General features: G+C 40.2%; 1 protein-coding gene across 1 annotated transcript in view; it reads left to right on the top strand.

Moving 5' to 3' along the window:
- Positions 1 to 12,723: 12,723 nt before the first annotated feature.
- ETNK1 (ethanolamine kinase 1) overlaps positions 12,724 to 15,228 on the top strand; it is a 54,894-nt gene continuing 52,389 nt past the window's right edge. The window contains exon 1 of the mRNA XM_069581252.1: positions 12,724 to 13,323. Coding sequence (XP_069437353.1) covers positions 13,168 to 13,323 — 156 coding nt within the window. The 5' untranslated portion in view covers positions 12,724 to 13,167. The remainder of the gene's footprint in view (positions 13,324 to 15,228) is intronic.

Here is a 15,228-nt window from a genome sequence, read left to right as displayed (position 1 = left end):
AATCTGGAGCTATTGGTATTAGAGTTAAAGCTATCTGATTATGTTATTGATAATTACTGAAGATGTTTTACTCTTATTGAGAAAAAAAATACTGGATTTTCCTTTATACATGTTAATATTTTATAGTTTAAAAAAGTAAGTATGCACTATAGGAAAAGCTTTCTTACACATCTTTATTCCTGGATAATTTATTCTTTTGTCTGACTTGCCAATACAATTTAAACATTTTTTTTCCTCCCAAACTAGTTATTGGATGTACCTAAGAATCCCATTTATATTTACATATTCTATTACACCTAAGATAGCTTTGGCTGAGCTGAAAGAGAGGTTGATTTTATGCGGTATGTGCCCACCCCTCACCTTCCCCTTCTTGGGGTATTTTTTAAATGAAAACTACAGTGCTTATTCTCTCTTTTTTAATTTTGATGATAAAACACAAAAGCATAAATTAACTTACAAGTCCGAGTTCTGATTTAGCAGAGGTCTATCTTGCAACACTGTTTTCATATCAATTATTTCCCAAATATTGTTACTGTATTTTTAAGTTCCTTTTTGACTTAGTTTTCGTTTGGAAGAATATTCATTTGCCTCTTAATGTTGGGCCCTTCTTTTTAATCTCAGGCTAAAGATTTTGATTTTGTATGATTTGGCATGCATCCTGCTTTAATGTTTATTATTTTGTAAACAACTCAAGATATAATTAATATTGAAAAATAATTTGGGACTTCCCAGGTGGTATAGTGGATAGGAATCTGCCTGCCAGTGCTGGGGACTGGGGTTCAATTCCTGGTCCTGGAAGATACACATGCCTCAGAGCAACTAAGCCCGTGCACTGCAACTACTGAGACCACACTCTGCAACAAGAGAAGCCATACCGCTAGAGTGTAGCCCCCACTCGCTGCAAATAAAGAAAGCCTGAACACAACAGTGAGGACCCCGTGCAGCCAAACAATAAGTTAATAAATATTTTTAAAAACTTTTTTCTTTTTTTAATTTGTACCTAAATAAATACATATTTCATGTTCTCATTATGCCCAATTAGAACACTTTACATTATTTGGACTTTTTAAAAATACATTTTGCTCCTTCCTCTTTTCTCCCTAACCCAGATTTTTATTTCTTCTGTATGAATGTCTGTGTATTAGCCATCTCTAATATATTTGTACCTTATTGTACTTGTTGTTTCATTAATTTGCTACCTCATGGACAGTAGCCCTGCCAGGCTCCTTTGCCCATGGGATTTCTCATACTGGAGTGGGTTGCCATTTCCTTCTCTAGGTGATCTTTCAGGGATTGACCCCGAATCTCCTGCATTGGCAGGCACATTCTTTACCACTGAGCCATCAGGGAAGCCCCATTTGTACCTTGGTTTGGCTATTATTATCACTGAGCACTAACTCAAGGGTATGGGAGTGGGTAGAAATTCCTACTGGTTTTCTACAAGACTTGTCATGTGTAAGTGCATTTAAAAAAAAACAAACAGAACTCTAGAAATGATCCTCAAGTAGCCCACCTGGCACATTTCACCATCCGTGGTACTTTTAACCACTTGGGTAAGATTTTCAGTCAAAATGTTTTCTAATTTATAATACTGAATTTAAAGGACTGGATCTATATGATCCTAAGGTGTTGATAAGAAGAAAGAACCACATCTTCCCAAATTCCAAATAGGTGAAATTCAGTGTTTCCTCATTATGTCCTGACCCCATCATTAAAGTTAATTAATTAGGACAGTAGGCTATGTTCTCTTTGAGCCATCAGAATTTTGCCTTTCCTATTAAGGCTCTTCCAGATGTCTATTTTTGGATGGTTTAATAATCTGTTATTTAGTAGTTACCTAGGAATGCTGGTTTATCTCACCAGTTTACCATTAATAGGGTGACATTCTGCCCACCTTCCTTTAAAAGGCTCGTATTTCACTTAACTCTTCAGCAGTCTTCAGAATTTTCGTTACCCATTAGTTCAGTTCAGTTCAGTCCAGTCGCTCAGTCGTGTCTGACTCTTTGCAACCCCATGAACCGCAGCACTCCAGGCCTCCCTGTCCATCACCAACTTCCGGAATTTACCCAAACTCATGTCCATTGAATCGGTGATGCCATCTAAGCCTCTCATCCTCTGTCGTTACCTTTCAGTCCTGCAAAATAATGGCCCCATCGCTCCGCTCAGGTCTTAGGAGCGTGGGAAACGTTATCAGTGAGCCGCCAGTTACTGCATCACGCCTCATTCCCGGCTATTGTGCTCCCTTTCCGGGTCCTGTTACTCAGAGCAGCTTTAAAATATACAAAGGGAAGAAAAGGCGAGTAACCTGAGCAGACCTCGTGGATTACAAAGGGCCAGAGAAAGTAGGTCCTTGATACTCTCCTTACCCTTCCCCCAGAATATTCTCCTCTAGCGCATGATACATCTCTCCCAAGGAAAGAAAAGAGATTTCATTAATTTAGGCAGACCTCCAAACCATAACTTAGTTTCAGATTTTGAAATCCCTTTACTGAACTAAGGTTTAAGCATTGTGACAATGTTCCTGGACTAAGTTAAGAAGGTCGTTTACCTTTTATAGTCAAATAATAATAGCACCATTTCATTTAATAATAGCTAATTATTATGTTGTTGTATAGTCTCTGAGTCATGTGTGTCTCTTCACAATCCCATGGACTGCAAGCATACCAGGTTTCCCTCCCTCCCAGAGTGTGCTCAACCTGATGTCCATTGAGTCTTCATTCAGTCCAGATAAAAAACTTAAAATAAGGGCTCAACACATATTTGAGCCCTTAATGGGACCAGGCATTATCCTGAAGATTGTATAATCATCTATTTACATCTTTTTGGCATCTCTGTTATTATCACTGTTTTGCAGATGGGAAAAATGAGATTAAAGGAGATTAAATACATTGCTCAAATTCGGCAGTAGGATCATCTAGCTGCAAAGTTCAAATCCTTTCAGCCCCTTCGATATGTCTCCAGTATCTGTATAATATACTTTAAGAGCTAGAAAGCAAAGTTTCATCCTTTGGAACAAGAGTAGAATTTGAACTTGGAGAGACTGGTTCTTACTTGCTGTATTTTTCAAATGCTGTAGCCCCACAAGTAGTAGACATTAGACCTTTGTAGGGTATTCATTGGAAAGACTGATGTTGAAGCTGAAACTCCAATACTTTGGCCACCTGATGCAAAGAGCTGACTCATTTGAAAAGACCCTGATGCTGGGAAAGATTGAGGGCAGGAGAAGGGGACGACAGAGGATGAGGTGGTTGGATGGCATCACCGACTCAATGGACATGGGTTTGGGTGGACTCCGGGAGTTGGTGATGGACAGGGAGGCCTGGTGTGCTGCGGTTCATGGGGTTGCAAAGAGTCAGACACGACTGAATGACTGAACTGAACTGAACTGAGTTTGTGTGCATACATGATTGCTCTGAAATCCTGATTTCCAACTATTAAAACACAGTTTCAAACACTTCTTATAAGGACTGAATAAGCATGAAAATAGAGATATTAAATGTTTAATTTGGGAATTGATATTTAAACTCTTGGGTGCATTTGGGAGAAAGTTGGAATGGTACTGACAACAATATAGAGTGATTCGGTGTACCTTAGGGGTCTGAAAAAATTGTTTTAAATTATAATGCAGAACATATTTAGCCTGTCACCCATTTTATTATTCAAGAAATAATTAAGTGACTGTTAAATGGCAATCATCAGCAAAGTCCTGGAAAAATGGATTAAAAAAAACCACAGGATTTAATTAAGCTAAATATGTTTCTCCTTTTTTTTTGGGTCTCATCACATGGCATGTGGGATCTTGTAGTTCCCTGTCTGGTCCAACGGCAATGAAACTCTGGTGTCCCAGGGAATTCCCTGTTTTTTCATTTTTAAAATGATGTTCTTGGCTGTGATTTATATAGAATTAAAGATGAAAGGGAAGCCTGGTGCACTGCCGTCCATGCGAGTCACAAAGAGTCTGACACTACTTGGTGACTGAACGATAACAACAAAAATGAAATATTGATCAGTACTTATGAACTTTTAATTAATATCGCTTAAATAACAATAATAGGGAACTCCCTGAGTGTCCAGTGGTTAGGGCTCCATGCTTTCACTGTCAAGGGCCCAGGTTCAAGGCCTGATGGGGCAGCTAAAATCCTGCAAGCCACACTGCATGGCCAAAAAAATCCAAAAGGAAATAAATAAATAAAAATAATAGACACAGACTTTTAACAAATTCTGTGAAAAATATGATCTCAACATTATTTTTTAATTACTCTGCCTTCTCCCACTGATTTAAACTATTAAAGTTTATTATATCTAAATATCCATTTACACATGGATTTTTCTTTTTTGGATCTGTTTATTCCAGTGCCAGCCTCACAACTTACAGCTTTATAATATGATTCAATATTTGGTAAGGTGCATTCCCTCTCATTACCCATATATCCTTAACAATATTTTCCCCACTTACATATTTTAGATTCTTATAATTCAGAATCATTTGAAATATTTCTCTGTTCTACTAAATCCTCAATAGTAATGTACAGTATCCAGGACACCCTTGACACCATCGAGGCTATTAAGAGGAAAACGATAGAATTCTTGCTATTAAGGAATTAACCTATTATATGGAATAGTTATAATCCGATTCTAGAAACAGGAGAAAGAAGCAAGCTAGAACAAGCACCAATAGACATGTTTTATAGAGTTAAATATTTATTAGCTATTAAAACTGAGCACACATGTGATTGTTGCAGTGGTTTTATAGATGGCCAGCTCCCTTAGGCTATCTTAAAGTTGTAAAGTGAAGAACAGGGGCAGCTTCATTTTTATGCAGCATCTGAAAATCTAAACACCTAGAGGGTCTTGTTTTTCTTTCTTTCCTTCTTTTTTTTTTTTAAAGAGAGGGAGCAGGTGTGTGGAGCATGCATGTCCTTGAACATGAAGGAGGGGTCACAGATGTTTTGGATTTCTGAATTTTCAGTTCAGTCTATGATAGCATTAATGAATACTGATTCTCTGGTAGGTGTACAAGAGCGATTTCTTCTTAAACACGTGTTGAATCTGATGAATGATTTAGCTATTAGATATGCCCACATAATCTTGTTTCACAGAATATTTTCTTCTGTGAATTCTTTGTGTTATTACTCTGATGAACTGAAGTTGCTCAGTCGTGTCTCACTCTCTGCAATCCCATGGACTGTAGCCTACCAGGCTCCTCCGTTCATGGGATTTTCCAGGCAAGAGTACTGGAATGGGTTGCCATTTCCTCCTCCGGGAGATCTTTGCAACCCTGGGATTGAACCCATTACTCTGGTAACTAAGGTTAACTCCATTGTAATTAAAATATTTATGACTAGATCCTCTGGATGTATATTCAGTGGTCCTTTTATTCCCTCATACAAAATGTTTATTATGTAGCAAGTTATAAATATTTTACTAGTCTTTTATGTGTTGCATAATCTTTATGGCTTAAGTCTACAATACAGGTGGCACAAGGCAGAATTTTTAAAGTGTTCTAATAGATGCTGGCGTGCTGCGATTCATGGGGTCGCAAAGAGTCAGACACAACTGAGCGACTGAACTGAACTGAACTAAATAGATGCATAAAAGGGATAAAAGTAAAATTAGATTGGGAAAATCTAGCTAAACTCTGTGAAGATGGTTGCTGGAGAGTAAGCTCTGAAGAATGAATCCAATTTCAAGAAGCAGAGATAGAAGACAGATCTTCCCAAGTACTGGAGGGCCACAACATAATGCTAAATACTGGGAGGGGACTAAAGTCTGTTGGAATGTTATATTGCTGTTATACCTTCACTTCTCTTTTACAAGCAAGATGCTGAACAATTTTAATGATGCCCTGAAGCTAAGGAATTTTTCCAAAGCCAAAGATAATTTATGGGCTGGCCTATGACCTAGGAAGAGGTCAGAGACAGGAAAGTTCAGTGTGATCAGTTCAGTTCAGTTCAGTTGCTCAGTTGTGTCTGACTCTTTGAGACCCCATGGATTGCAGCACACTAGGCCCCCCTGTCCATCACCAACTCCTGGAGTTTACTCAAATTCATATCCATTGAGTCGGTGATGCCATCCAACCATCTCATCCTCTGTTGTCCCCTTCTCCTCTCTCCTTTAATCTTTCCCAGCAACAGGGTCTTTTCCAAGGTGTCAGTTCTTCGCATCAGGTGGCCAAAGTGTTGGAGTTTCAGCTTCAACATCAGTCCTTCCGATGAATATTCAGGACTGCTTTCCTTTCGTATGGACTGGTTGGAACTCCTTGCAGTCCAAGGGACTCTCAAGAGTCTTCTCCAACACCACAGTTCAAAACCATCAATTCTTCGGCATTCAGCTATCTTTATAGTCCAACTCTCACATCCATACATGACCACTGGAAAAACCATAGATCCATAGCTCAGCATGATCAGAGTACTCTATGAGTTCAGTTCAGTTGCTCAGTCGTGTCTGATTCTTTGGAACCCCATGAACTGCAGCACAGCCAGGCTTCCGTGTCCATCACCAACTCCAACTAATTCAGCCCCTGGCTAATGCTATTCTTATCTGTGACTGGCTGTTTCAGGAGCTAATGAGGTGAACTGAAGCATTTGTTCATTAAGTACCTTTTATTTTCTAGGCACTATTCTAGGTAGTGGAAGGGGCAGTAGACAAGACAGACTGTGGCTTTGCTCTTTTAGGGCTAACACTGTGTCTACAAAGGTAGCTACTAAAAAAGTTAATACATTGATTTTGAGATAATTTACATAGTGACAAGTTATATATAAAAAAATCAAACAGGTTATTGTGATAAAGGAACCAATGGAAAGACGTTTTGGGGAACAACTTTTGAGTAAGCTCTGAGTGATAGGGACCATGGAAAGAAACCAGTAGGGAGAAATCACAAGAAAGCCAAAACAGACAATTAGAAGCAGACTAGAGATAAAAACCAGAGAAGGCAATGGCACCCCACTCCATTACTCTTGCCTGGAAAATCCCATGGACGGAGGAGCCTGGTGGGCTGCAGTCCATGGGGTTGCTAAGAGTCGGACACGACTGAGCGACTTCACTTTCACTCTTCACTTTCATGCATTGGAGAAGGAAATGGCAACCCACTCCAGTGTTCTTGCCTTGAGAATCCCAGGGACGGGGGAGCCTGGTGGGCTGCTGTCTATGGGGTCGCACAGAGTCGGACACAACTGAAGCGACTTGCAGCAGCAGCAGCAGAGATAAAAACAGGGGAAGAGAGGAGACAGAGAAGTCAGCTATTTGAAAACTATCCAGAGGCACTGTTGCTGTTGGGTCCTCCAAGCTGCAGCGTGACCTCTGACTTCTATGGACATTGTTGTCTCCTAATGTATGTATGAGTAGATGGATGTGTTCCACCTGCTGTCATTATTCTGCTGTAGGATATTTCTACTTGTCTATTTATCCATCTATGTATCATTTATCCAATTGTTTGTTGACTGAGGGACAGCTTGGTTGTTATCAGTTATAAGCTATTATAATTAATACTGCAGTGCACATTCTTTGGGCTTCAAAGGTGGCACTAGTGGTAAAGAACTGCCAGTGCAGGAGATGTGGGTTTGATCCCTAGGTCAGAAAACTCCCCTGGAGGAGGGGATGGCAACCCACTCCAGTATTCCTGCCTGGAGAATCTCATGAACAGAGGAACCTGGCAGGCTACAGCCCAGAGTCACAGAGTCACACAACTAAAGTGACTTGGCATACTTGCATGTATATTCTTTACACACTTTCTCATACACATATGTGAGATTTTTGTATGTATCTGGAATTGAAGTTGGTGGATGGCAAAGAATGTTTATATTATCTTAATAAATACTGAAAAATTGCTCTCCATAGTTTTCATTTTTCTAATATTTCACCTTCTTATCAGTAATGTACACTTGGCACTGTAAGAATTGAAAAATTTTCCCAGTCTAATGGATGGAAATAAAATGTCTCGTAGTTTTAACTTGCATTGCTTATTAGTTATAGAACTATATTTTGATGTTTATTTCCTGTTTGTATTTTCTTTTCTGAAAATTAATATTCTTATTCATTTCCTCTTGAGTGACTTGACTTTCTTGTTGATTAGTGGTATTCAGAATATTAGTCCTTTTTGAGAATATATGTCACAATTATCTTTTATCTTTTTTATGTGTTGTCAATTAATATGTCTTTTTTATGGCTAGCCAATTAATTTCATAAAGTTTTAAATTTTAATATTTTCAAAATTTTCAATCTTTTTCCTTTGCGGTGTGTGCTTTATGAAACTTCTTTAGGAAATCTTTCCTTAACTTGCAAAATTGATCCTATGTTTTCTTCTACAATTTTTCCATTCATTCATTTACATTGTTAAAATAACTACTGCCTTGCCAAAGACATAAGTCTGAACTAAAGTCCCTAGTTTACATTAGGGTTCAGTCTTTGTGTTGTACAGTTCTACAGGTTTTGAAAAGTTCAAGTCTTGTAGCCACATTACAGTATCATACATACAGAATAGTTGCACTGCTCTAAAACTTCCTGTGAGCAATCTATTCATCCTTCCTTTCCTCTGGCTGAACACTTGGTCACTATTGATCTTTACACTGTCTCTATTATTATTTTGCTTCTTCTAGAATGGCATACAGTTGGGATCATTTTATAGCCTTTTCAAATCGGCAGACTTGACTTAGCAATATGCATTAAAGTTTCTTTCATTTTTTTTGGTGGATTTATCCCTTGTTTCTTATTATTGCTGAATAATATTCCATTGGATACATGTCCTGGTGGTTTCTGTCGTTGTTATTTTTACATCTATTCCGTTCAGTCGCTCAGTTGTGTCCGGCTCTTTGCGACCCCATGGGCTGCAGCATGCCAGGCCTCCCTGTATATTGCCAACCACCAGAGTTTACTCAAACTCATGTCCATTGAGTTGGTGATGCCATCCAACCATTTTATCCTCTGTCGTCCCCTTCTTCTGCCTTCAATTTTTCCCAGCATCAGGGTTTTTCAAATGAGTCAGTTTTTCACATCAGGTGGCCAAAGTATTGGAGTTTCAGCTTCAGCATCAGTCTTTCCAATGAGTATTCAGGGCTTATCTCCTTCAGGATGGACTGGTTGGATCTCCTTGCAGTCCAAGAGACTCTCAAGAGTTTTCTCTAACACCACAGGTCAAAAGCATCAATTCTTTGGTGCTCAGCTTTCTTTATAGTCCGACTCTCACATCCATACATGACTACTGGAAAAACCATAGCCTTGACAAGATGGACCTTTGTTGGCAAAGTAATGTCTCTGCTTTTTAATATGTATTGTCTAGGTTGGTCATAACTTTCCTTCCAAGGAGTAAGTGTCTTTTAATTTCATAGCTGCAGTCACCATCTGCAGTGATTTTGGAGCCCCCAAAAATAAAGTCTGCCACTGTTTCCATTATTTCCCCATCTATTTGCCATGAAGTGATGGGACTGGATGCCATCTATTCATCTATTAAATCTATTCACCTTTTCACTGATATCTTGGTTGTTTCCAAGTTTTGTCAATTATGAATAAAAATGCTATAAATGAATAAAAATTCTATAAATATTCTTATGCAAGTTTTTTTTTGTGTGGATGTAAGTTTTCAACTCATTTGGGTAAAGATCAAGGACCATGATTACTGATTTTATGGTAAGACAACGTTTACCTTTGTAAGAATCTCCCCAACTCTCTTCCAAAGTGACTATACCATTATCACTCTGTCAGTAGTAAGAGTTCCTGTTTCTCTACATCTTCAACAGCATTTTTTGTATTTTGGATTTCAGCTATTCTAATAAGTGTGTAGTCATATCACATTGTTGTATAAAGTTGCAATTTCCTAATGATATGATGTTGAATGTTTTCATATGCTTGTTTGCTGTCTGTGTATGGAATTGGGGTTAAGTCACTGTTCTGATCCTTTGCCCATTTTTAAATTGGATTGTTTGTTTTCCATTAGTAAGTTTTAAAAGTTATTTGCACATTTTGGATACAAATCTTTTATCAGATATATGTTGTGCAAATATTTTCTCCCAGTCTGTGTCTTGGACTTGCAGTCTCTTAAATACAGAGATGTTTTTCACAGAGCAGAAATTTTTAATTTTAATTAAGCCTGTAAGCAGATAGTATAGAGGGTCTCCAGAGAAAGAAAAGCAGGCATGGCTTTCTTGACATAAGAGAAGCCATTTTTGGCCTAAGCCATTTTGTGATCTGAGCTTGGCTGCAATGCTTACCCTGTACAGATCTCAGTAATTAATGATCTTAAGGGAACAAAGGAGTCTAGAAACAGAAGAAAAGCAGTCAAGAAACAACAGTTAAGCTATAAAGTAGTCCTAGTTCTTTCTCAAGGTATAGCTATATATCTATCTATATAATTTGACACAAATTCTTGAACTGTTCTACACGTGGTAAGTCCCCTCACCCAGGTGGAAGACCCAGACTGGTCACAACCTAAGGAATGAAGATGCTGACCTTTTCTGACCCTCATGACTTCCATCAACTAAAGCTTGGACTCTGCTGACCTTTGCCCCAGTAATATGCTGAATTATCCTCTATTCAAGTTCCTTCATAAATATGCATATTCCTCCCAATTCACTTCATGAATATGCATGCTCCTTTAGCTTAAAACTTCTCCAATTTTGCTGTTCTAGGAGATGTTGCTTAGATGTTCCCTGGTGTCTCTTCACTTGCTGCAAGTAATAAATATTACCTTGTCCAGATCTTTGCCTTGGTTGTATCTTTTGGCTCAACATTCATGAAGTGGCAAACACAGTTTTGGGGTAACAATGGGATCAAAAAGTTTCCCATACAAATAGCAATTACTCCAGTACTATTTATCCATGCTTTCCTAATTTTTAATGCCACTTTCATTATATTCAAAGATCTTATAAATGTGTAGATCTTTTTCTGGAATCTTTATTTGTTCTACTGGTTTGTTTGCCCACTCCTAAACTGTTATATCGGAGAAGGCAATGGCACCCCACTCCAGTACTCTTGCCTGGAAAATCCCATGGATGGAGGAGCCTGGTAGGCTGCAGTCCATGAGTTCGTGAAGAGACAGACACAACTGAGCGACTTAACTTTCACTTTTCACTTTCATGCATTGGAGAAGGAAATGGCAACCCGCTCCAGTGTTCTTGCCTGGAGAATCCCAGGGATGGGGGAGCCTGGTGGGCTGCCATCTATGGAGTCGCATAGAGTTGGACACAACTGAAGTGACTTGGCAGCAGCAGCAGCAAACTGTTATATAATAAATCTTGGTAGCATGTGTTCTCCCAACTTATTCTCCAATCTCCCTCTCCCACAAAGAAACATAGCAGCTTTTGTTCGACCTTAACTTTTGGTGTGAATTTTAATGTCACTTTAACAAGTTTTGTGAAAAACTCAGTTGAGATTTTAATTGTAATTGCACTATACTTATTGATTAGTTCAGTGAAAACTGAGTTCTTTATAATAATTATGTTTTCTTATTCATGGATGTGGTTCATGTCTCCATTAGTATAATTTCACCCATAAGGTATTACACATATTTTGTTAGTTTTATTCTTGGGCATCTAATAGTTTTTTTTTTGGGGGGGGGGTCTACTTATTAACAGATGTTTCTTTAAAATTACAAACTTGTGTGATTCCAGAAATAATTTTTAAAATCATTTCATAATTCAGAACAGTTTCAAAATTCTTAAAATTCCAACTGTTTAATAAAAGTACGAATTATACAAAAATAAAATAGATTCTACTTGAAATGTGAAATTATTAGTATATTATTTCCACCCAAACAAGAAGAACATGTAATTTAGCGTTTCTTGCAATATATGATTTAAAAAAGACTAAGTTTGGAATATGCTGAATCAACTTTCTTGTTGTCTATAAAACTCTTTTTCTTGTTTTTAGTTTATGAAGTTTGGCACGCGCACAAGCCCCCCCCCCCCCCCCCCCCCCGGCCTCCCCCCCCCCCCCCGCCCCCTTACTGAAAGTAAGCTATTTTGTGATTTACAAAGGTAAGTGGGTTCTGAAATATCAGAATGTAAACTGATGTTAATCAGATAATTAAACATTTTGACTGTTAAGCTGAGTTGTTAGTGATGTAATTCACCACTAACAAGTATATTCACCATTTACCAAGTGTTGCAGAGAATACAGATTAAGATTAAGAGGTCAAATCTAAACCCAATTTCCTCACATTATAAGGAAAATTAGGAAGTCCCAGTAAATTACTTGTGGATTACCCAGTTTCCAGTATTCTCTTAGCAATGGTATTAGCTGATATAAGACCAGGAGACTAACAGGCCCACCCAGCACTCCATCGCTGAGCCTCAGAATTACTTCCCTTCCATCTTCATCTTAGACTATAACCTGTTCCTCCTGACTCTAAATAATTCTCAGTACGGTCAAATAACCGACCTTTAAAAATACATCTTGACGTGCAGTCTCCGTTTTACCCAATTATCTTAACTGTCCCAGTATACCATGAGCTCAGTATACTGCTGATGGTAAGTTAGTTGTCAACCCAACTATGTGGACCTCAGTACACAGCAGCTCCGAGATCAAGGCGACCCAGTTAATTCAGCTTGCCCAAACTCAGGCCAAACTCAGAGGCTGACCCTGGGGTTATTTCAGGACGCGTCCCTGGCATTCCAGAAAAAGTCAACTCTACCTCAAACCCAGATACCAAGACCCACCCCTTCCCCAAAAAAGGTGAGCTAAAGCTTCAGTGCATTTCGTCCGGGGCTTGGCAGGGCTCAGCCTCATTCCAGAAGGCGAGCCCCGCGTGTTTCCGAGTAACAGCACGCCAGGAAGAGTCTGATAAAGGCCGAGAAACCGAGCCCTGGGAACCAGGCCCATTGTGCCTCAGAGCTAGACACGGGGCCTTGAGCCTGACGCAGCCGAGGCCCCGCCCCGCGCGTGACGCCAGCGTCAGGCCAGTCCCGGCATGCTCCGCGCCCGCCGGCGGCCGAGCGCAGACGAGAGGAATTTTTTTCCCGTGAGCATTCCCCGCTCAGTTCAGCCGCTGTCCAGACCCGGGTCGGCGAGAGTGCCGCCTCCACCGGTTCTCCTACCGCTCGGCTGTCAGTCTGAACGCCCCCAGCCCTCCCGCGAGGGCGCCCCGGGACGGAAGGATCCAGCAGCCTGTCGGCGCCCGCCGTTCTCGTGGTCGCCGTCGCCGTCGTCGTTGTGGTAGTCTCTGCCGTCGCCTGGGCCATGGCCAATTACATCCACGTCCCGCCCGGCTCCCCGGAGGTCCCCAAGCTGGACGTCACGGTGCAAGATCAGGAGGAGCAGCGCTGCCGGGAGGGGGCCCTGAGCCTCCTGCAACACCTCCGGCCGCACTGGGACCCTCAGGAGGTGACTCTGCAGGTAACGCCCACACCTTAGCCCCGGGTCTCTCCCGACCTTGACGCGGCCCAGGGGGGATGGGAGTGGGGGGTTTCCTCCTCACCATCCTTTACGGTCCCTGGGGCCCCAGGAGGATCTCCGGGAACGTCTTCTCGTTCCGTTCTTTGGGAAGTGACCGTGTGTTTCCTCCGTCACACCTAGGAAGGTCACTCCCCCTTTCATCATTGCCTACTGAGGCTGTCCTGAGGGCAGATTTCCTTTTTCCCGAAGCGGCTACGTTAGTGACGCACCCCTTGCACCTCAGGAAGGTCCTTGTTGTTTCTCGCCCCTCCTCCCCCTCGCCTATCCTAGAAGACTGCGGAATGAACCCCTTCCACTCCCCTTGCAAGGGGTCCTCGCCCGTCGGCCTAAGCCGCTGTCGCCTCTCGTTTCACAAATAATGCAGTAATTAATTTTCTCTGATCTTTTCCTTTCCCTTCCCAACCCTCCCCCCGTCGGTGTAACCCATTGATGCTCACCCTGCGTTTTATCTTCTCAAATCCTGGGATTGGCGACAGCCCTGTTTCCCAAAGTAATGACCATGGTCATCATGCATTATCAGATTGGGTTCTTAGGTGGCCCTGCACACGTTATTTTGTTTGTATCAGTATTTCTGTAAAGGTTTTAACCATGTGAGTGAACCTAACAATATCTGATGTTGGAATGATAGGTGGCTTGTGAATATTTCTTTTCTCGGAGCCACTGTATTCATAGAAATTGGGAGAAAAAGTCCTGGAGAACCTATGCGTTTTTGAATAACTTATTTTTAATAAGTTATGATGCAGCATACAGGAAATGTATTTTGAGCACATTTCTTTTTAACTTTTGCAGTTTTAGGTACTATATACGAAAATGAACCTCCTTTTCCCTTGCAAACACAAAGTAATTTTAAAGGCTGGCATATTTAAGGTTTGTTTCAAATCTGAGCAATAATATAAGAGTATTCAGTTGAAGTAGCCAGATCATCTGCCTTATTTTGTTGACTATTTCAGCAAAGTTAACTTAATAGTATCTCAGGTGCTTTGCTAAAGTAGTCACCTATACAAAAATGAATAAAACATGAATAATGCCCTAGGGCCCAGAACAGTCCTTGACACTTCAGTTTCATAAATGTTGGCTTCAGTTCTTACTGTCTGGAAGAGTTTTGAGCAGATTAAAAGGACCCATATGTTTTGAAAACAAGTTATCAGACAAAAATTTTGAAAATTTAAGGGGGTGTTTGTTAGCCAGATATGTAGGACATAGTGAATCAAAAGTGATTTTCATGTGTAATAAAAAAAAAATAGAGTTGGACCATAAAGAAGGATGAGCACCGGAGAATTGATGCTTTTGAATTGCGGTGTTGGAGAAGGCTCCTGAGAGTCCCTTGGACTGAAAGGAGATCAAACCAGTCAATCCTGAAGGAAATCAGTCCTGAATATTCATTGGAAGGACTTATGCTGAAGTTCCAATACTTAGGCTGCCTGATTTGAAAAACTGACTCATTGGAAAGACCCTGGATGCTGAGAAAGATTGATGGTAAAAGGAGGATGGAGTGGGGTGCAGAGGATGAGATGGTTAGATCCCATTACCGATTCAAGGGACATGAATTTAAGCAAACTGGGAGATAGTGAAGAACAGGGAAGCCTGGCGTGCTGCAGTCCATGGGGTTGCAGAGTCCGACACAACTTAGTGACTGAACAATAACAGCATATTTTCTTTAAGGAAAATTAGTTTAATTGAAACTTCCAAGTTGAAACTCTACACTTCTTTAATTATTTATTAACTTATTCTAGTTTTTTGCATTTATTAAAATAAGTTATGTTCTGGCCGTCAATTATTAATTAAACATATTAATTAAAGACATTGCCGTTTTCTGGTAAACTCTGGTTCTGACAAGCTGTATTA

The sequence above is a fragment of the Ovis canadensis genome, chromosome 3, assembly GCF_042477335.2.
Source record: "Ovis canadensis isolate MfBH-ARS-UI-01 breed Bighorn chromosome 3, ARS-UI_OviCan_v2, whole genome shotgun sequence".
In the NCBI taxonomy this organism is placed as follows: Eukaryota; Metazoa; Chordata; class Mammalia; order Artiodactyla; family Bovidae; genus Ovis; species Ovis canadensis.
Note: the sequence above shows the minus strand (reverse complement) of the source record. Positions and strands in the feature narration are given on the sequence as shown.